General features: G+C 53.7%; 1 protein-coding gene across 1 annotated transcript in view; it reads left to right on the top strand.

Annotated features, from left to right (window-relative positions):
* The window catches only part of Tmem131 (Transmembrane protein 131), a 67,293-nt gene that overhangs the window by 24,404 nt on the left and 21,436 nt on the right, over positions 1-21,453 (top strand). Inside the window, exons 2-3 of the mRNA XM_037230794.1 lie at positions 14,780-14,844; positions 21,231-21,328. Coding sequence (XP_037086689.1) covers positions 14,780-14,844; positions 21,231-21,328 — 163 coding nt within the window. The remainder of the gene's footprint in view (positions 1-14,779; positions 14,845-21,230; positions 21,329-21,453) is intronic.

Below are 21,453 nucleotides of genomic sequence, written 5' to 3'. Positions count from 1 at the left end.
TCTCCTGGCGAGCAGGGTCCGCCGCATCCGGTTGCTTACGGCCAAAATGCAGGCATGAATAAATCGCTCAGGTTGATCACGGTAAGTATTCAGGTTGGAAAAACCTGTTACACAACATTGACGTCACTGACGTGATAGCAGGGGATCCAGTGGCAGATACAGCCCACACCATTTTTGGCTGAACTGATCAATTAGTCCGTGGCATGGAAATGATGTATTTAAAAAGAAGTATGCATCCACGCTCGTGGTGCTCCTACGCGTTTTGGCTTCCAGGGCTCGCGGCTTTACCGGGGGCTCCGCTCGCATCTGCGTATTGACATGGCGTGAGCTGAGCACTGGTTTTGGGGCAAAGAATTTTTGCAAAATCGGAGTGCTCTCTGAGAGGCGTAGACGAGTTTGGTAGCGGCGTTTAACACACTGTTCTTCGTGCTCGGTCATCAATATTGAAAAGAGGTATGCATCTATGTGACTGGGGCACGTGGAAGGATATCTCCATGACCATCCCCATCGGACCGTCCGGACCGGCCCGATGGTGACAAACAACCAGCTCTCGTATCGACAGACGGCGCTACCTTTCCCATCCCGCCTCTCGGTGTGTGTTTGAGTGGGGCGGCACCTGCCGCTGTTAGCAGCGCCGCCAATTGAGCCGCGGCCGCGCGCGTCACGCCCCCCTGGCCCTCGCGCGCGCGGGCCGCCGGCCGGTCAGCGGCCGCCACCGGGCGTCCTGGCCGGTCTGCCGCCGGAGGACCGCTCGGACGCCAGAGGTCCTGGCCGGTCCTCCGCTGGAGGACCGCTCGGGTGCCGGAGGTCCTGGCCGGTCCGCTGCCATAGGACCGCTCGCATTTCGGGAGGTCCTGGCCGGTCCGCCTCCGGAGAACCGCTCGCATTCCGGGGGTCATCGATCAAGCGAGTTGGCTGCCGCTGGGACGGTCGCCATCCGCGCAGGCCGTCGGGCGCGCCGACGGGCGAGTACGGATGATCGCCTGTTTTGTTTTGAATGGCCGAGTTTTTGGTGTTTGGGAATTTTGAGGGTTGATGGTTATTTGGATGGCGTGGTTTTACAGCCTGCGCGTGGTGCAGCGCCAGGTGATTTGGCGTCATTGTATCGCTGATCGCGTGCAGTTGCTGCTGTGACTGAACCACACAAAACTTCACATAGGTACACGATGGGAAGGCAAAGAGAGGTCGATCCTACAAAAGGTGATGTCGCGCCGCGTATGCTCCATGCCGTACACACGCCATGTGGCCGTCACCCGCTTTTTTCGACGACAGGACGTGCCCTTGGTCACTCGTGCGGCATGTCCGTGTCAGTCGCATGTCAGCTGTGGACTGACTCGCCTTGTATGGTCCGACGGGATGGCACGGTTGGTGTGACGTCACCCGGGGGCCGGGGCTCCACACTGTGACCGCTGGGAGAGCGGGCGGCGCCGGGCCGGGGCTCCACACTGTGACCGCTGGGAGAGCGGGCGGCGCCGGGCCAGGGCTCCACGCTGTAACCGCTGGGGGAGCGGGCAGCGCCGAGCCGGGGCTCCACACTGTGACCGCTGGGAGAGCGGGCGGCGCCGGGCCAGGGCTCCACGCTGTAACCGCTGGGAGAGCGGGCAACGCCGAGCCGGGCTCCACACTGTGACCGCTGGGAGAGCGGGCGGCGCCGGGCCAGGGCTCCACGCTGTAACCGCTGGGAGAGCGGGCAACGCCGAGCCGAGCTCCACACTGTGACCGCTGGGAGAGCGGGCAGCGCCGGGCCAGGGCTCCACACTGTAACCGCTGGGAGAGTTGGCAGCGCCGAGCCGGGGCTCCACACTGTGACCGCTGGGAGAGCGGGCAGTGCCGAGCCGGGGCTCCACACTGTGACCGCTGGGAGAGCGGGCAGCGCCGGGCCAGGGCTCCACACTGTAACCGCTGGGAGAGTTGGCAGCGCCGAGCCGGGGCTCCACACTGTGACCGCTGGGAGAGCGGGCAGTGCCGAGCCGAGGTTCCACACTGTGACCGCTGGGAGAGCGGGCGGCGCCGGGCCAGGCCAGGGCTCCACACTGTGACCGGTGGGAGAGTTGGCAGCGCCGAGCCGGGGCTCCACACTGTAACCGCTGGGACAGCGGGCAGCGCCGAGCCGGGGCTCCACACTGTAAACTCTCACATTGATCTCATTGTAGCCCTGGGGCTCCTGGGACACATAATGCTCACCACTGCTCCCATTTGGGTGCTATATGAGGACTGATGGGTCTAGGATGCCAGTGGGGCGTACACGCATGCGAAATCGGGACGAAATGTGTTCGGCGTAGGCAGCCTGAAACCCTCTCCCTTCTCTCTCCCCCCCCCCCCCCCCCTGCTGGGTCTGCCAAATCTCAGCAGCATCAGCCTCCTGGACAGCGCCTGCGCCGACTGTTCCATGCTGTGCTGCAGTAACGGCATCCATCTGGTGGCGGTGGGGACTCCGCACGTGCTCCCCGCTGGCCGTTCCCACGTGGTCAACACGTCCCGCGTGAACACAACAGCGGACAACAGTGGCGCAGTCACCCAGCCGCCAGTCCCAGAGACCTATCACTGTCTTGGAGGACGTCTCGACGAGGGCCCACTCCTCGTTGAGGGTACGTGTCGCGACCATCCTGCCGACTTCAGAAAAACAAGAAACGAAACAACAAACAAACAAGGAAACGAAAACGACGCCAGAAGCGCGCTGGCGACTGAAAGCCGTTTTCATTTCTGATTAATATATATTTTTTAGCCATTTACCGTCGTAGGTAGTCATTTAGTTGTCATGGGCGCAAAACGTCCGCAGTAGTCGGCGCGCCCTAAAACTTCAATCAACAAGCGTTGCTGGAGGTTCCTCAGAGTAGGAGGGAGCGAGGGCCTTTTTGGTTGTCCGAAATATGTGACCTTTGTATAAGTTTCGGAACCCAGAGGGGAGGGGGCAGACGTTCCACCCTTCTAGCAGGACCTCCAGTTCGGCCGTCCAGGATGGGGGATGAAAGTAAGGGAGCCATGCGGTACAGCGTACCGAGTTATCTGTCTCGATGTCGATACCTGGCTTGCGCGGAAGGCGTCGCACCAGGCGGTGACCGACAGCCGGCGAAGGAGCTTACTGACGGCATTGCTCTGGCGTGGCACTGTCTGGCGTGCATTTTTCTGAACAACTACGAGTGCTGCGGCATCGTTCTGTCTGCTGTGCTCTGCCTGACCGCCGTGACCTGTCCGCCCCCACGCCGTCCACCATCCCGTCCTGTCCCGCTCGGTGCATGTCCTCAAGATCACTGAGGCACGTGGGCGATGTTACCAGATCCATCCAGTGGCGTCACGACCCACGCGTGTGGCGTGCCGTGCGCCAGGCGCCATCCGAAGCTGCGCCTGCCCGGCCTCATCCGCGCGTGGCGGATGGGGGCGTTCCCGGTGCGCTCTGACGTGGTCCGGGGCGGCAGCGCGTCCGCCGCGTCCGGCACGCTGCCGCAGCTGGCGGCCCCCGCCGTCCGCCGGCCAGCTGTTCAGCTGTTGATCGTTTCGACTGGCGTCGCTGCCAGAGAGGAGGGGCGTGCCGGGCTGCCGGCGGCACTCGCCGGCGCGAGACGGCCGCGTCGCCGCGATCGTCGTCCTTGTGCCGGGCCGGCACGGCTGTGCTGACTCGGCCGATCAAGTGGCGGGCGCGGCCTTGTTTTAGATTAATCGCCGCCCGCGGAATGCCAATCGGCGGCCAATGGCAGTGCGAAGAGGCGCGCTGACGACGCGCGTGCACCGGCTGGGCGGCGGGGGACCGCGCCGGTGACATTGGCCGGCCGGTGAAACTGTCCACTGGTGACAAGGCTGGCTGATGTGGCGCCGCGCCTTCGTCACTACTGGTGATCGCACATGTGCTCGATTTACAAATTGTGTGGTCCGAGGAAGCTTGGTCCTCTTTGTGTAGGGGTGGGGGGAGGGGAGAACTAGGGACATCGTTTGAATCGTAAACATCGCCATCAGTTCGCTAGCTGCAATATGGTGATCTTAGCCTGCAACTCCGTTGTATTTCCCTTCACGCGGCCGGCCGCTGACGTCACGCGTTAGTACGCGTGGCTACCGTTGTGGAACGTCACGTGTTAACACCCGGGCTACCGTGACGTGACGGCATGCGTTATCACCCGTGGCTACCGTGAGATGACGTCACGCGTTAGCACCCGTGGCTACCGTGAGATGACGTCACGCGTTAGCACCCGTGGCTACCGTGAGATGACGTCACGCGTTAGCACCCGTGGCTACCGTGAGATGACGTCACGCGTTAGCGCCCGTGGCTACCGTGAGATGACGTCATGCGTTATCACCCGTGGCTACCGTGACGTGACGTCACGCGTTAGCACCCGTGGCTACCGTGAGATGACGTCACGCGTTAGCACCCGTGGCTACCGTGAGATGACGTCATGCGTTATCACCCGTGGCTACCGTGAGATGACGTCACGTGTTAACACCCGGGCTACCGTGACGTGACGGCATGCGTTATCACCCGTGGCTACCGTGACGTGACGTCACGCGTTAGCACCCGTGGCTACCGTGAGATGACGTCACGCGTTAGCACCCGTGGCTAGCTTGACGTGACGTCACGCATTAGCGCCCGCGACTGTGGTCCGTTGGTGGGGGTGAGTCGGTGTTCGGGGATAGCTGTGAGACCGCGATGTTGTTGTTGGGCGCAGCACCTCGGGTGGTCCCAACGGAAAACAACCCAAGATTCCCCTGGCAGTAGTGAAGTATGCCGTTCAAAGTGTGTCACTTCATCACTTCTAAAATGCTTCACTTAGCGGGGCGGTTCTGGAACGGCATATCGGCACGTTTGTCAGCTGTAGCTGGCTGACACTGGCGAGAAAACTGGGCGTAGACGGCACAAAATGATCCGACAATACACCTTCGTCTGGTGCGCTTGCCAAGTGGCCACTGATGCCGGCGCTGGTGTTTTACGCCGGGGCTGGATCCGCTGACGGTTGTTTGCTGACTTTGGCACCGATCGCTAGCCTAGTGGGGCTTGACCGTCGTCACGTTTGGCATTTCGCATCCCAGCGGGTTTGTGCAATGCGCTTGCACTGCTTCTGTGAACCGTTGGGAAAGAGCGCAACGCTCAGCGGGCTGTCGCACAGCTTAAGTGATCACCTCCCATTCGTTTCCACTGGCTGCAGTCAGGCTTGCATTTGTCAGTAAGCAGTACTCTCGGCTAGATAAACTGTCCGGCAAGCTTTCAGGACCGCCCTCTTAGCTGGAGAACAAATGTGCAGTGAAAGCGATGCGTTTGGTAGCTCTGTACATAATGGACAAGTGTGTGTGCACGGAAGCAACCATGGACGGATCATGATTCGTGGCCTCGGTTTGGCTCGTGGTACTGGGATTCCAGTCTCACGCTGAGATGGACTAGGCGATGCTTATTTTTAGTTTTCTCTCTGGCCTCCGAGTGACGGCTCGCAGTGCTGGATTGCGGTCTCGCGTGCCTGCTGACCCAGAGGCGTGCGCTTGTCCCGGGAGGTGGCGGGCCGGCGCCCCCAGCGGGTAGCGCGAACGGCAGCCGGCTGCTGCTCTCCGCTCTGGCCGGCGTTGGCAGCGGCTGTGTTGTTGGCGTGCAGGCTGAGTGATAACTGATACGTTGCATGGCCGAACGCTGCCATGCGCAGGGTTGGGCGACCGCTTTGGCCATATTAGAGATCAGGGCTAGGGCGCTCCCGGACTCGAACCCCGGCCCCGACGTGCCCACGTGTCGCGCTCCCTTTAAAAAGAAGTGCTCCGGGGGCCTGCGGAGGACGCAACGACCGCCCAGTCCACGGATTCATTTAAGCGCAATCCACATCTGAGCAACAGTTAGCAGTTATACGCATTTAATAATTGCTCTAGCCGGGCTGATTCCCAGAACTGCGGGCGCATGAACAGTGCTGTACTGTTCTGACGAACCCATGTACATATGGTGGTGTTACAGAACACTGGAGGTGTCTGTAAATCGGAGTCACAAAGACGCCCACTGCTCCAAGTTACTGAGTTGTTACATCGCGATGCTTCCGGCCTTTTCTTAGTACGACTGTCCAAATAGCTCAACTTGATGCAGGCCTGGATGTTTTTCTTTGTGCGGGTGAAGTCTGTGAAGTCTGGACACATTGTTTGTGCTACCACTCTTCGGCGAAGTGCCTTGCCTTGCCTTGCTTGCTCTCGAAACTTTGGAACAGCTGTCGGCGTGACCGGACAGTTGAGTTGCTGGGTGGTTCGAAGGGGCATTTGACCCGTTTGCACGCAGTTAAGCCACTGTGCGAATTGTTCAGAGGACTCAGTGACAAGAACAACTTGGCTGTCACTAGTGATGCCACTTTTGAGCTCGTAAGCCCGCGAGGCGTGTACTTGAAAAGCCCGCTGGGCTCTTCGGATATTGCTGATAGTATTGCGGGTATTGGCGCATATCCTCCACCTAAAATTTCCCCACTTGTGTGTTCCTAACCACAAATTTATGCATAATTGACCAGCGATTGTTGGTAGTAAATGCCAATAAAAAGAAGCGATTTGTTTGCACAGAAATGATAAAACAAGGAAGTTACATTTTATTATAAGGTTTTGCACTACGATGCATGCAATTTCATGAACATGTGATGCAAGCATCTTCATTAAGACGTACCTTCAAGATAAGACTATCGTGACTTAATAACTGTCAAACTTACAGTTAGATAAAACTACTTATGTAAACATTCTTGCAGGAGGAAATATAAATACAAGAGCAAAAACCATTTAAAAATAATTCCACATTGATAGCAGATTCCGTCATAAGCGTACCTTGTTGTGCGGCTAGTGGACTCCAGCTCCAGTCCCCGACAACTTAATAAGTTAAGAAATTTATCCCTACTTAGTCCACCCGAAGCATACCAATATTTTGCAGCACCACTCTTCTGCATTTGCCCACAATGTGTCCAATGCATCACAGGTCACAGAGAACTCATTCAAACACTCAATGGCTTGTATGCACATTTGATCGATGTAACTTCACAGAATATGTTCAGGCAGCGAACACCACCCAATGCCTGAAATGATTCGAAAACATGGTCTTGCATTGAGAATCCAATGCAATCTGTGAAATCCATAACAGCAAACCAATCCAGTTTTCTGCAGTTCAGACCTTATCTGAAAGTGAAGTAACGTAATGCAGCAATCATCTCTGACGTATGTAAGCACTGATTTAGTACTTATCCACGAAGAGAACCACAGGAAAACACCAATTACCAATCCATTCCAACGATCCAGCAAAGTTTGGAAATCTACTCATCCAGGGACGAACTCGGCGCAAAAGGCTGGTCGTCAGCTGTTGAAGGAGCTCGGATGCGCGAGATGGCCTTTACGTAACGTACGGCTGCCGACACCGACGATCTCGTATTTGCTAGTCACATTATGGAGTGGACCATCAGCTGTTCACGGGCAAGACGTGGGATTGCAGTCATTTGTGACGCACTCATCTTTCACCAAATGCTACGCTTACCTCCTTTTACTTGCCATGGGGCGTGACGATGCCGAGGCTATCCGGCATAAAACATTATGGTAACACCTGTATTGAAGGCAGTTTTAGTGTAAATCCAGCATCAAAAGAATAATTGTGTAGTTGAACACTAAGCCTCAATACTGGATGCATGTAAGCAAAATCAGCCATCACTCAGGCACCTGTTGCTGGCTACGGAACTGGAACTGAAAATGGTGTTGTGCGTCCTGGTGGCCACCAACAATCTCTTGGATATTCTTCCCATTAAATGCGCTAATGTGTGAGGCCATCCGTCTTTCTTTGCACATGTCACTGTTTCTTTGTGAAATTCACCACCTGGATAATTTAAAGAACCTACAGCCTTTGGACTTTGGGTAGCCAAAGTGTGCTGACACAAGGCATGCCTACATATATGCATGTTGACACGCGCTGGGGCGGGGGTCAATCTGACTCGAAGGTTTTCCGAATTGAATAGCGGACCGTTTGGTATCAAATATATATAAAAGAATCGTTCAATCTGATGCCACAACGGAGTGTCAGACGAAGGCGTGCATCTCTGTGAGAGTTCCCTAGGCAACACAAAAATTCAATCAACAAATTCCCTTGACCAGGGTAAGGCATAACTGTCAGACCAACGTCAAAAACAGCCTCTTTTGTTACTCTGGAGCTTGCTGCATAGGGTGGTTTCTGGTGCTCATGTTGAATATATTGATGAAAGGAACCGCGTTATGCACCTTCCATGGGTTTCCTAAAGGTCACAATGGGTCATTGACCTTCCTTGACCCAGGTCAACATTTTGTTTTTATGAACATACTGCCCAGCGTAATCCTTGACGCTTATCCAGGTGCAAAAATTAAAGCAATCTGGTATGATTTTGGCACCGTATCTTTCGGAAAATCACACAAGGTCACTGATTTTGAACGAGCACCAGTAACCCTTTGCTTAGAGCAGGTATGCAGGTTATCGGTAGTTGTATGAGAACATCTTAGGTCACTTGGAACACCAATCTAGGGTTTGACCTTGTTTGATCGTATTTGAACCAAACGTCGCGACCTAGGAACTCAAACTTGGACAAAAGTGGGTTCGTGTATAGGCCGACCCACTCTGTGAATTTTGTGTTCCTAGCTTTCTTAGTTTTTGAGATCTCAGGTGGGGAAATTGACCCTCGAGAGGAAGATATTATACCAGCCACCTGGGCGCGTGTTAAGGGCTGTAGCATGAACATAGGGCATAGCATATTAACCCAATGGAGGGCATATGAACTAATATGACGGGCACAGCATATGAACCCAAGCAAATGTTAAGCAAGTCTTAGTTTTTGACTTCTCACGCTGTTTGGTGTTGTTTGAGTTTGGAGTTTGCTTTTCAGGGCATGGATTGTTGGTTTCTGTTGAGTTGCCTTCTGAAGAACCAAGGTGATTTGATCTTGGACAAAGAGGATTTATGCCTGGGACTCCAAAGGAATTGCTTGTGTTGGTTCTTCAGCGATCTCTTCAAAATGATTCATAGTTTCGGATTTTAAAATGAATGATTCAACAGTGTCACTCAGTGTTAGTCCGTACAAGCAGGTGCAAGAATGGATGTCTGGATTTGGGTATTCTTGTGGTGAACGTTACATTGCAATCAAGCTAAATATGTATGAATGAAATTAATAGAAGGCTTCGTAATGTTAGCCATGACAAAAACACAAAAGAAGGGATGAATGCCCATTCAAGTGTCTGAGAGCTTATCGCTTTGGCAGGGATGATGTGATGAGATTGGGCATGTGTACCTGGAATGAAAAATAAGGCTGGCGGGCCCATGTGGGCTTTGGGGGGGGGGGGGACACCTGGCTGGCGGGGTGGGTGCGGGCTTAAAAATTTGGGTACGGGCGGGTACAGGCATACAAAATTCCAAAAAGTGGCAGTAGGTCGTAGGCTTGGTGAGCCAGTGGTAGCGTGCATCCTTAGTGCGTAGCTGTTAGGTCTCAGGTATTGTCACTTCCTGTACTGTCCTAACATTGAAATCAGCTGCACAACGGCAGAGACACAGGGAACCTGGCTCAGTGGCTTTCACTACGAGATCGCAAGTGCCGGCTGCCAACTACGCAGGCACGGCCTGACCGTGGCGTCAGGTAGTGTGGCGACTCGGTTTTCGGGAACCGGACGGGGGCTGCGGCCGCCCGGTTTCGCTGCCAGTGGGGGGACGAGAGAGTTCGGACAGCTAGACAAGTGGACCATGGCACGCTCGCTGTGGTCTAAGAGTCACGCTGCAGACAGCGGTCATACCGTCGTGTGAGAAGTGAACTCTTGCGCGTACGTACGTACGTTGTACTTCATTTCATCAGCGGTTGTGCCTAATGGTTTTGGCGAGCATTAGCATAGGTTATTGACATATTGAATCCGATGATATGGAAACGAGTAACGGTAATGGGGTAAATTCGCCTCAGCTGATGGAGTCTTTAATGCGTCCAGGAACGAAAAGCGTCCAGGAATCGCACATTTAACCCCGGGGAAAAACGTCATAAAACCCGTTCATCTACCCTTGCAACCACCATGTCAACACAATTCGTCGCATTTCAAATGATTTTTAGGATTCTGAGAACCAATGTCAGTGCATTATGTTCATGTGTCGATGGGCTTTTGTGATCACTGGTGGCGTAAACATAAGTTTGCTGTCCGATGGTCCCAACTGGCAAACACACACGCGCAGGATAATAGCAGGACGAAAGACAACAAGCATAACGGAATGCAACGCGCGGCTACGTCGGGTCACCGTTCGATTCAGCAGATGTCAACAACAACAGCCGCGTGCGGCGTACTAGCGCCAGTCCAGCTCAGCCGTCACCGTCGTATCTGAATCATACGGGGCATGAGGCAAACATCAAACAGCTGACACGGTGGTGAGATACTTGAATCACATCTATAGGCGCGGGCTCAATGCTGCAGTGCTATCGTGTGTCTTGCGCGGCCAGGTTTTCAAGTGCGGAATGGCAGGTGTTGAGCGGAAGTCGCTCCGACAGCTGTCGGCGCTGGGGTCGTATCCCAATCGTTACCGTAAAGCTCAGGATCGGTGTGGCACCTGCGGTCACAAGGGTGGGGCGTGGGCTGATGGCACGCCGCCGGGCCGCACCGGCCCGCAGGTCACGCGGGCAGTGCAGCGACGTGGACCGAAGTCAGACCGACGCCCGCCCGCACCGCAAGCAACACGGACGCGGGCCGGGCCGCTCGGGCTTGTGGCGCGGCGTCAAACCGGTCATCGGAAATAAAAAGGCGTGTGCTGCAGGTCGGCGTGTTCAGTGCGAGGAAAAATGCCTGCGCACTTGCCGAATTTACCGCCCTCTTCCCCCCCCCCCCCCCCACCCGACTGACTATATTTCCCCGCACTTAAAGATAGTGTGCCACCGCTTTTGTACTCTTCATTTATTTTTAGATCCGACGTGTACGTTTGATCAAAAATGCCAGTTTCTCGAAATCCCTCTGAATATCTCATAATTTCGATTTCAAGTAGCCTTTTCTGCAGGAGAAATCTCCTTGGGCTCCCTGCGTACCACTATGAAAGCAGTACATTCAAGTTGTCTTGATTTTCCAACGTGTGTTTCACACTTATTTGTCGCAATGTTGTGTCATAGATGCTACGAAAGCTTGGACCACTGTTTAAGCAACAAGATATGTGAATATGAACCTTGTATCCCGCGAATTCAGTGAAACGTTTAACTGTGGCTTTGATCTCTCCCCTGGCGTTAAACTCGGCGTTTACCACAGTGGCTATTTTCGAGGCGCTTTTGTCTTGGGGGATGGGAGTATCACATGGTCTACAGTGACGCACCGGTTCAAACCTCAATCAATGCAACTCCTGGTAACAGGCCCCTCGGGCCCTTTACAAACGTTCTTTTATTCGCACCAATAGAGATGCCACGGCGGTTGTCTTGACGACGGCGACGGTGACTGCAGGGAAAAAGCGTAGTGCTGTTACAGAGCGTAGGCGGCGTAATTTGGACTTGAGAATTATGAAGATTGGTACCCTTGTTATAACGGTGTGCAGTGGCACTACCCAGTGGTATTACTATGCGTAACTGGTTTTGAGGTTTCACTAGAGCATGTTTTTGAAAAAGCTGATACTCCCTTTAAGCTGCTCTAACCTCGTTATGGCCCCATCAGGTATTGCACCAATTTTGCTACGTATTTAATGATCTTTTTATATGAACGCAAGACTCAAGTGATCTTAATGGGGGGGGGGAGAATGGGACTTATAGGATATTTTAGCTCAGACTATATTTTGAATCGATTCTGTCATTGAGATGCATCCTCCGCTCAAAATTCCGTAAAAAGGAATATGTCATGCCAAACGTCCACTCTGACGGAGGTAGCGAATATTTTAAGTGTTGGGCCATCGGCTGCCGTTAGTGCACGTTTCACACAGTGTGATGTGCGGATCAGCAACTCAAAAGTTGTCACGGGCTTTCGCAGCGTGCAGCCAGTGCTTGCTGACGTGGTCGTGGAATGTGCTATGCAGTACGATTACCTTGACCTGTTGTGAAACGGATGATATCTCTGTGCTGGGTTTACGGAAATGTTTGTGGGGGGCTTTGTTTTTGTTCTGCTGGGTATTATCAGCTGTAGTTTCCACATTGGAGTAATGCCCGACGAATAAAAACACGGTTATCAAGCACCTAAAAAAACGGTCCTGAGCGACGCTTTTAAATTATGACAAAGTTTTGTTGTCGCAATAATTGCGAAGGTTTTGGCGTGCATTTTGCGCCACATACTCAGTCCGCATTTGGACACACATTACTTGTTTCCGCGTGCTCAACATGTTATGCACCACATACTCATTCCGCATTTGGACACGCATTACTTTGTTCCGCGTGCTCAACATAACTACAGACGTACTTTTTGCTACGTACAAAGCTCTTGCGCTCGCAACGTACAAGATTTGGACGGCAGTATTCGCCGCTAATTGGTAAACTTGGATCAACAGTCACATTTGAAAGCAAAACTGTGGATAGCCTACTGGTTGGCAAGAATATATTTCGCTGCGACAACGCCTTCAGTTTTGGTTATAACAGACATCCGACGTTTGATAATAACACTGGCCAGTTTGTATCGAAATCTTCAGGAATTTGGAAAGCATGCTGTCATTGTATGAATCTTACGCTTCTGGGTGTTCTTATTCAGATTAACAACGCTCCTCCCCTCAGATTATCAATGTTCCTGTCCTCAGATTATCAATACTCCTGCCCTATCGTCCGTTCCGTACTATCAGTATTCGGCGCCCACCGAGCCTCGCAGCCTTGACGGGCGCTTAGATCGCGTAATTTCTGCGCCTGTTTGGCGCGTGACAGAAAACGGCGAGATAGTATTGCGTGCGTTGTAGTGTAACTGAAACGGTGTAATGCGAGTACTTTGTTCAGTGTCACCAGCCGTCCCAAAAGGCTTTGAGCGCGGACCTGCTATCCGCTATTGCCAACAGCGTTCGCCCGTGGATGTCATGCATACAACACATATTCCTAACACATTCAGACGGCTGAGCCCCCTCATGTGCTATACTTCTAGCGCCATGTGACGTAGTTTCATCCCGTTCAGTCGTTACCCGTCGACCAAAATGCGTGCGACAACACAGCGCTGTTAAAAATGCCTGTAAGCGTCTTCTGGGCGACAATATGGGATGTTGCGGAGACGCGTTCATGCTGAGAGGCGCATGCTTCGAATGCCTCGCATGGGTGTGAGATGGCTGTTTGACGCAATGCTGCTTGTTCTTTGGAAAAAAAGATGTACCTATTGTAATAACCACGCTTATCTAGCAGATGTGAAACATACCATTTAATATGTTTGATATAAAACTGATGTATTGGCATTTTACAAGGACAAAATGCCTCTGCCACCTGAAGATGGAATAAACCGGGGAAATATGTCGACATTGTAATATTCAAGCAACGTGCAGGCAACGGCGCTGACTCACTCCACAGCTGTCTTCCGTGAATATGCTCAGCCGGTCTTCCGATGTAACTGCACCAGAGGCATACCCACGAGGACGATTGCTTTCGACGACGACGACGATTATGATGATGATGGCGATTGTTTAAGCAACGCGTTCGTGTTTCGTGAAGCTAGTGCCTATCCTCTCCCATCGCAACCTTCAAGCCAAGAAGCGGTGGGCCTGCCTCAGCGAAATCGCGCTGCTCTCTTGAGCGTGGTCGTGTGCCCCCCCCCCCCCCATTTTCCTACTGTCCTTCCTTGCCCGTGGTCACGGCGTCGGTTCAAGGCGGCGGCCGGCGGTGAGGCGTATTTTTAGTCGCTGGGTGGCGGCGGCCCGCGCTCACCACCGATCTGACCCGGCTGGGCGGCGTCCTGCGCTCACCACCGACCTTACCCGGCCGGGCGGGGGCCGCGTTCGCCATCGTCCGACGCGACAGAAGCCGGGCCCGCCCTGTAGCCGAGACCCGATGCCGTCGCTGCTCGCCGCGACTCCTCTCCCCCCCCCCCCTCCCTCCCGTCAGCGACGTTTGTTACACGAAAGTGACGCCGGGTGTTCGGTGGTACGCGTTGCCGTCGAATTCGCTCAACGCACAAATCTTCCTTGCAGGAACTCCAGTTAGTTGTTCACATTTCGTGTAGACGTCAAGTTTTCAGTTTTTTTGTTGTTGTTGTACTTTTCCGTTTAGTTAGCAAACGTCGTCCTTCTTAACTTTAGTTACGACTACAAAATGACCCCTGTGTCGGCGTGCCCTTAAACTTCGGTCATCGTCATCAAGACATCTCCTTTTTGACGTGGCTTTCAATGGTTGCACGTAAAGATCTAAGCAAATTCAATAAATTTTAAAATAGTTGTTATATGCAACTACATGGTATAGTAGCATGTATGCAACTGTTCAAAGAATGCAGTTGTTAGAAACGCTTGAACGCAATCGATCCAAATGTCAGTTGCAGTCGTCAAATCAACGTCTCTGCTCGAGTTTGGGCTGCGTTAAACAGACGATTTTACGACGCAAGGTGAAGGGATGAGGTCGACAACAGGAGGTCGTCGTTTTGGGTGGCAATTAGTACATGATTAACCCAGAATGGTCATGACCTCTTAATTGGCAAAAAAGCAACAACTCCGAATCGGGTACTTTGCGGAAATGTGCTTTTCCTGTAGGTTGCCGAGATTCACCATCGGTTGTGTGCCGAGTTCATAAGCGTCCCCGTCGGCGTTGCATCATATCAAAGAGATCTTCACCCCATGTGCCAGTCTCGTAGCCGGTGCGCAGGGAACGAGGCCCGTCGGCGCCAGCGCGGGGCCACCGCCCGGCAGCCGCCTGGGCGCCGGTGAGCTCGCCGCCAGCTGACTTGCCGTTTTCCATTGTTGCAGCCTTCATCCAGATCGACAACGAGCTGCGATACCTGGTCGATGGTGTCTCGGTCAACATGTACGAGGTACGTTACGACCAGTTCTGTCACGGCGTCGCAACACCCTCAAACACGGCGAGTAGTGGTGCACTGCTCGTTACATATTTGAACAGCGGCATTTTTGCAGGACATTGCTCCTGTCAGGCCGGAGGGAACTCGCTGGTAGTTTGCATGATGTGGACAACACCATAGGAGTGTGCAGCGGCGTCCCTGACATTCATTCGGGTAGACCCAGTATTTTATACGCAGAGAAGTCGGTGGGAATCTCCCGGTGCGTTAGTGAGGCGTGGGTAATGACGTCAGCAGTTATGAATTTAACGCTTAAATTTTTTTACTCGCACAGAATGTAATTGGTTGATTAGATATTGCACATACGTTAGTATTTTTAGATGATAGGGGAAACATTTAAGGGTCACTGGCAGTAACGAATGCGTAGGCGTGGCCATGACGAGCACGGCGGCCGCTGGGCGCAGCCGCATTGTCGGCCACGGGGTCCGCCCGCTGGCCGCGTGCAGCCATCAGTCACTGGTCATAACGCTGATGCGTCCGTCTCACTGTTCGCTGCCGTGCCGGTCGTACCGGTGCGTGTGCAGCATCGGCGACACGCACCGGTACGACCTGGGGTGGGGGGGGGGGGGGGGGGGGCACCAACCGGTCCTCATCCAGCTCATCTACAGGCATTGCACGAGCGTTAGCTGGGATCGCATGGACGGGTTTTGCACGTGGAATGTTGTGAAACTCGTGGCTTATGTCGGGGATCTGATGTGGGTATCATAACTTCATTTGGGGAGAGGGTAGTTGTCCCTCCTGCCGGTAGGCAGCAGGCATGAGTATGTTTTGCCCCTCGCCCCCCCCCCCCAGTTATCTCCAAGTTTTGGGAAGTCCCTGTTTCCCCAACTGGAGGCATTGTAGCTTCACGTAGAGTACCAAGATTAAGATCAAGGCGACCCCCATAACTGTTCTATGGAATGGTAAATCGGGCTCTTTTGTTCCATATGATGTAGGATGGTCACATATGATACATCATAATGTATGATGTACCTTAAGCACGCAACATGCTGTTTTAAGGAATAAGCATGACATGGCGGATAAAAAAGATCTCATATTAAAACCACGAGAATGTTGCTCGTCTCAGATCGCTTTCCGCCAAATTAACTTTCAAGCTGTGTTTCATGGCTTATGTAGCCGGTTCTCTCACAAGCAGTGCACAACTCATGAATATATGGGGTAAAATGATGTCCCTTGCCCTGAAAAAATGATCTGTATGGTGGTATAATCTATACGTCTATCTGGAAACATGAGCTTAAAGACCACGTCATCAGCCTGGTCTTTCATATAAGGCTCCGGTATCCATGGAGCGGGTGTTTTTTTTTCAAGCAGTGGCCGAATGAAATGCAGCTGATCAACTTTCGGTGTTCCGGTTCTTGTCGTGCGATTGGCGACCCCAGGCTGTCCTCTTGTCGTGCGATTGGCGATCCCAGGCTGTCTTCTTGTCGTGCGGTTGGCGATCCCAGGCTGTCTTCTTGTGCGGTTGGCGATCGCAGGCTGTCTTCTTGTCGTGCGGTTGGCGATCCCAGGCTGTCTTCTTGTCGTGCGGTCGGCGATCCCAGGCTGTCTTCTTGTCGTGCGGTTGGCGATCCCAGACTGTCGTCTCGTCGTGCGGTTGGCGATCCCAGCCTGTCTTCTTGTCGTGCGGTTAGCGATCCCAGGCTGTCTTCTTGTCGTGCGGTTTGCGATCCCAGGCTGTCTTCTTGTCGTGCGGTGGGCGATCCCAGGCTGTCTTCTTGTCGTGCGGTTGGCCATCCCAGGCTGTGTTCTTGTCGTGCGGTTTGCGATCCCAGGCTGTCTTCTTGTCGTGCGGTTGGCCATCCCAGGCTGTCCTGCCCCCGACTGTTTGGCACGCCCCATGGTGACGAGTCGGCTCCAAAATACAAACGTCTCGGCAGACACGCCGCTCCAGGCCAGACGCACCCCATGTCTGTTTGGACTTCAGGATGCATGTGCTTCCGATTGGCGATGCCTTGAGCCAGGGATCGCTTCCGTTCATTTACCAGACCAGGGGCTGTGAGCCAGGGACTACTTCCGTCCATTCAGGGCGCCGGCGCCCCGCTCTTCTGCTCTTTCCATCCGCTCGTAATTCGGCGACTGTGCGCTCTATTTGGCGGAAAACCTTGCTGGCTGCTGCCTCCGGCACCGGTTGTCAGAAGGCGAACTGACGCAACAGGCCGGGCTATTGGTTGCGGTGAATTTGTGTTGGATCAGCCCGCCTGCTCGTGAATTGTTGGATAGGATTGCTTCTTGCCCCGATCAGTGTGCTGTACTTCTCATCAGTTGTGCACGGAAAGTACAAAGCGTTTCCGGGATGGAACTGTTTATTAAATATATGCACAATTAGTTAATTAATGGTGTCAACAGAAAGTCCAATTAATCGTATCGGTAAGATATGGCTATGGACATCTGCATTTGGCAGACACCTGCCGCGCCGGGCTGTTGTGACATACGCAAATTGGGGTGTAGACGGCTGGCTCAAATGTCAAACCAGCTTCTTTTCGATGCAATTTCCTGCTCAGCTTCACCCACTGTTAGTGATTGTGTGTTTTCCATACGAAACCGAGTTAGCTCCAGGAAGAGGTAGATTAAGGCGCCGAAAGTCCGATGATAGTTGCATTCTTCTGGAAATGGCTTTATCCGCGCGAAATACCATTCCAAATGCAATTGTGACGCTATCGCGTACTTTCTGTTGGGTCAGCTGACGCATTGCTGACCGCAGCTAAGATGTTGATACAAATAGCTCACTTATAGCATGCAGCGTGCAAACACAACTTTTCTTCCCTGTTGCTTATAGGACTGTCGGGTGCGTGGAATACGCACATTTGCTCTTAAGATGGTTAAGCGGTTAGTACTGCGGTATCGGACAAAAGTCTTGATAAGTACTCGTTCTGTTCGACTAGTATTGAAAATGGCCTACTGCGCCGACGCTGATAGAGGCCAAGATAGCGGATTTCACGAACAGTTGCGTAGCTCTAATAGCGGTCTTCCGTATTTGCTGCCGAAATAAGTACATAAGACTGCATGAGGAAGGAGGCCCGTGCAGTCACTTTATACACCGCTGCAGGGCACGGCCCATGGTCGGCGAGTATTTTACGACGCTGATGATTGCCAAGATGGCGGATTGCATGAGCGGTGGCGTGGCCCCACTGGTGCTTTGGCTGACTTGCTGCCAAAACTAATGCACAAGACTGCATTCCACTTGGGGAAGGAGACCCGCACAATCCCTTCAACACCCTGCCGGGACGGGTCCTCTGGTAATTATGTCAAGAGTGACTGGCGCTGTTTGCTCGAATGACAGGGCCTGGACAGGTTCCTAACGGGCAGGAAACATGACAAGTGCGAGGAAAGTGATGCATGAAGCTGTTGTCCGGACGTATTTCCGTTGGCGTCGGCTTGGCGTAGGAATTCATTGGCCATGGCAGACACATGACGACGACGGCTGTCTTTGAAATATCTGCCAGGTCCCGTCGCTGTTATGAAAGCCGCGGGTGGACGTTGCCAGTGCCTTTAGCGCTCGCAGCCCCTAGGAGTCATAAGTTAGTATGCAAACAAGAGCGTTCATCACATTAAGCCGTTGTCGTTCCGAACACCCTGGCGAGTATTTTGTTATACGGGATGTCTACAACGAGGCGTTACTGGCCGAAACCGTTGTGTGAACGGTGACGCTACGGGCGATGACTGGAGAACGAATAATTATACGATACGATAGATGGAGCCACCGTCACAATGCCACATTGGCCAGGCTGCGCCATTACGATCAGATGTGGCTTGTTCTGGGAGAACGTGCTGCGCATGCCGCACATTACTCCGAGGACTTCCAGGTGGCATCGAAAGCTGCGTTAGTGGTAGCATGCCGCGCATTACCCCGGGGACTTCCAGGGGGCATCGAATGCTGTGCAGCATAGTGTGCAGTAGTAGTTGTGCAGCATAGTGTGCAGCCCCGCCCGCCGGGCTGGATGTCCGGCGGGGTGGAGCGACGTTGCCCTGAGCGGTTGACCGGCAGCCGGCGTCCCTCGCGCTGAAGCGATGTCCACCGCTGCCGCCGTCACCGTCCGGCGTCACCGTGCAGCGGCGCTCCGTCCGACCGTCGACGGTTGTCGGCGCGTCCGAGCCTCAGCCGCGGAGGCTGGCCGGCGCCGGCGGCCGGCGGTGCGTGCGGGGCGGGCGCCGGTGGCGGTGCCGCTCTCGTCGCCGCCAGCACGCACCGTGTGGCGACGGTGGCCCGTTAGGCGCCCCCCTGCGTGTCGGCCGGTGCCTCATGTGGTCATGTCGTGTGGAAGAGCGCGGTGTTTGTCGGGAAAGTCGCTGCCGTGACGCGCCGTTTTTTCAAGGGCGCCAGGTTTGGTACGGACAGTGTCGTGCACGTGGAGCGAATACTGCTGTGGTGTGCGCCATGTAGCAAATGGAACGTCGTGTCAGAAGGATGCAGGGTCTGGAGTGTCACGTCTGTCTAGAAACTCGCTTGGTTTGGTGGGAGTGCGAGAATGATGAGCAGAGCATTTCTACTATTCCTAGTACCACGTCTACCCACTCTTATTGAGGCGTGATAGCCTTCATTGTAGCCAATGACGTTCGCCGCTTGGATGATATCAGCCGTTGGGGGGGGGGGGGGGGCGGCACCACGGATTTCGAGTTTGGAGATAATTCTCCGAGCCTCTTGGACAAAATCTGGCCTCCTGACGAGGGGTCTCCTGGGCAGTGGCATATTCAGGGGGATGTTGGTGGTGTGTGCCTTCCCCTCCCCCCCCCGCTATCACATTGGCACTGACGTATCTGAAATCTAGAACAGGAGCGTTCTGTTGCATAATGCGAGGTTTCGTGGCTTTCATCGGGGGTCCAACACCTCCCGAGCCAGCAATGTGACGTCATTAACAAAGAATATGGACTCGTGATCCAGATCACGGACTTCCAAATGCATGAAGGCGGGATCTTGATCCAGGGACGAACTTCTGGACGCAGAAAAGGGCCTGTTGAGTCGGATTAGTGTCCCCTAGCTCATTTATGGGACCTCGTTAGTCTGAATTTTGGGAGCATATGCGTAGTTACCAAACCTTCTGTGGAGGCATCATGGGCCTCCGAAAATTTTAAGGGGGCATAAACATACTCGTGTCATTCCCACTGCTGCGCTACACCTGACCGTCATGTTAACATAACTAGATGCAACGAATGGCGCAACCAATTTCCATATTTCAGCGATCCTCCGTGAGTGTGTTTTATCATCACATTGAAGGGAATACTCTGCACCGGAAGATATTTAAGGAAGCATCGGATATGATGGAATAAGTTCACTTAAAATGATTGACGTGCTGCTAAATATAGATAGATCTCTTTCTAGTAAATGTGCATCTCCATACGTCGTTGTTTGATTGCGTCATCATACCTTGCGCAATATTGATTTAGAGCCAGCTGACGGTCGTTTTATCTAGAAATCGTGCTGACGAACGCCAGATATGGACGACTGAACAATGTTTGTGCTTAATCTCCGCACTTTGAAATATTCTATCAAAAAAGTCGGCACATTTTCGCCGGCGTGTAGCTCGGAAACTAGAGAAGTTTAGGTCTTAAGAAGGGCAGGCTGTGAACTGCCCCGAATGGTCTTCAAGTTTGTTATTTCAGTTCAAAACTCGACACAAATATGAGACACCCTCTTTAAAGAAGTTTGAATGCGGACCTAAGCGTAAACGCCATATTGCGTTCGTTGCAATTAAGACTTCAGGTTGCATCCGGATGAGGGGACTCGTGCGTCGCGATAACAATATCGATCAGCTTTCGACCAAACGGACTATTTTCTTGAAGACGGAAGGGAAAGATGTCGCAAGCTTATGCGTCATGGGATTCTTTCCAGAAGCTTCTCGCCATATAGGTGTTTTGGTACGGGCTTGTTTTCAAAAACGAAATTCCTTTCCGTGATCGCACGAAGAGGCTTGGATGGTTTGGTATCGGGGCCATTTTCTCTTTAAGCCATGCACCATTCCCTGCAGAAGAGTTCAGACCGACTTCCCCCTGGCGGGTGTCGTCTTCGCCCACACATCATCATCGCACCAGTGCGTTGTACACCACGCCGCTCTTCAGGCGCCAAGAGCGGCCCTGTCCTCTCGCCTCCCCGTAGCGGCACTGCCCTCTCGCCTTCCCGTAGCGGCACTGCCCTCCCGCCTCCCCGCAGCGGCACTGCCCTCTCGCCTCCCCGTAGCGGCCTGTCCTCTCGCCTCCCTGCAGCGGCACTGCCCTCTCGCCTCCCCGTAGCGGCCTGCCCTCCCGCCGCCTCGGCACATGACGAGCCGACTGTTACGGCTTCGGCAGCGCGCCGCCTCTTGGCCTGAGCTCGACGCCGGCAGCTAACCCGCGTGTCGCACCGCTTGCAGAGTATCTCGGCGGACGGCACACCCAACAGGGGCTCCTCGGACGTCGACAAGATGCCCTCCATCCGGTTCGACCCGCCCATGCTAGACTTCAAGGAGCAGTGAGTACCGCGCCGGACTCGGCTGCCGAGCGTCATTAGTCGTTACGCTCTCAGCGCCGGCGTGATGAATAGGCTGGCGTTCAGCGCACAATGAGCGGTCCGCGGCGCGCGAAACAGCGCGGGCC

The sequence above is a fragment of the Pollicipes pollicipes genome, unplaced genomic scaffold (genome assembly GCF_011947565.3).
Source record: "Pollicipes pollicipes isolate AB1234 unplaced genomic scaffold, Ppol_2.1 Scaffold_6686;HRSCAF=7923_pilon_pilon_pilon, whole genome shotgun sequence".
NCBI classification, from domain to species: domain Eukaryota; kingdom Metazoa; phylum Arthropoda; class Thecostraca; order Pollicipedomorpha; family Pollicipedidae; genus Pollicipes; species Pollicipes pollicipes.
The sequence above is the reverse complement of the archived record's forward strand: the minus strand, read 5'-3'. Positions and strand labels throughout refer to the sequence as shown.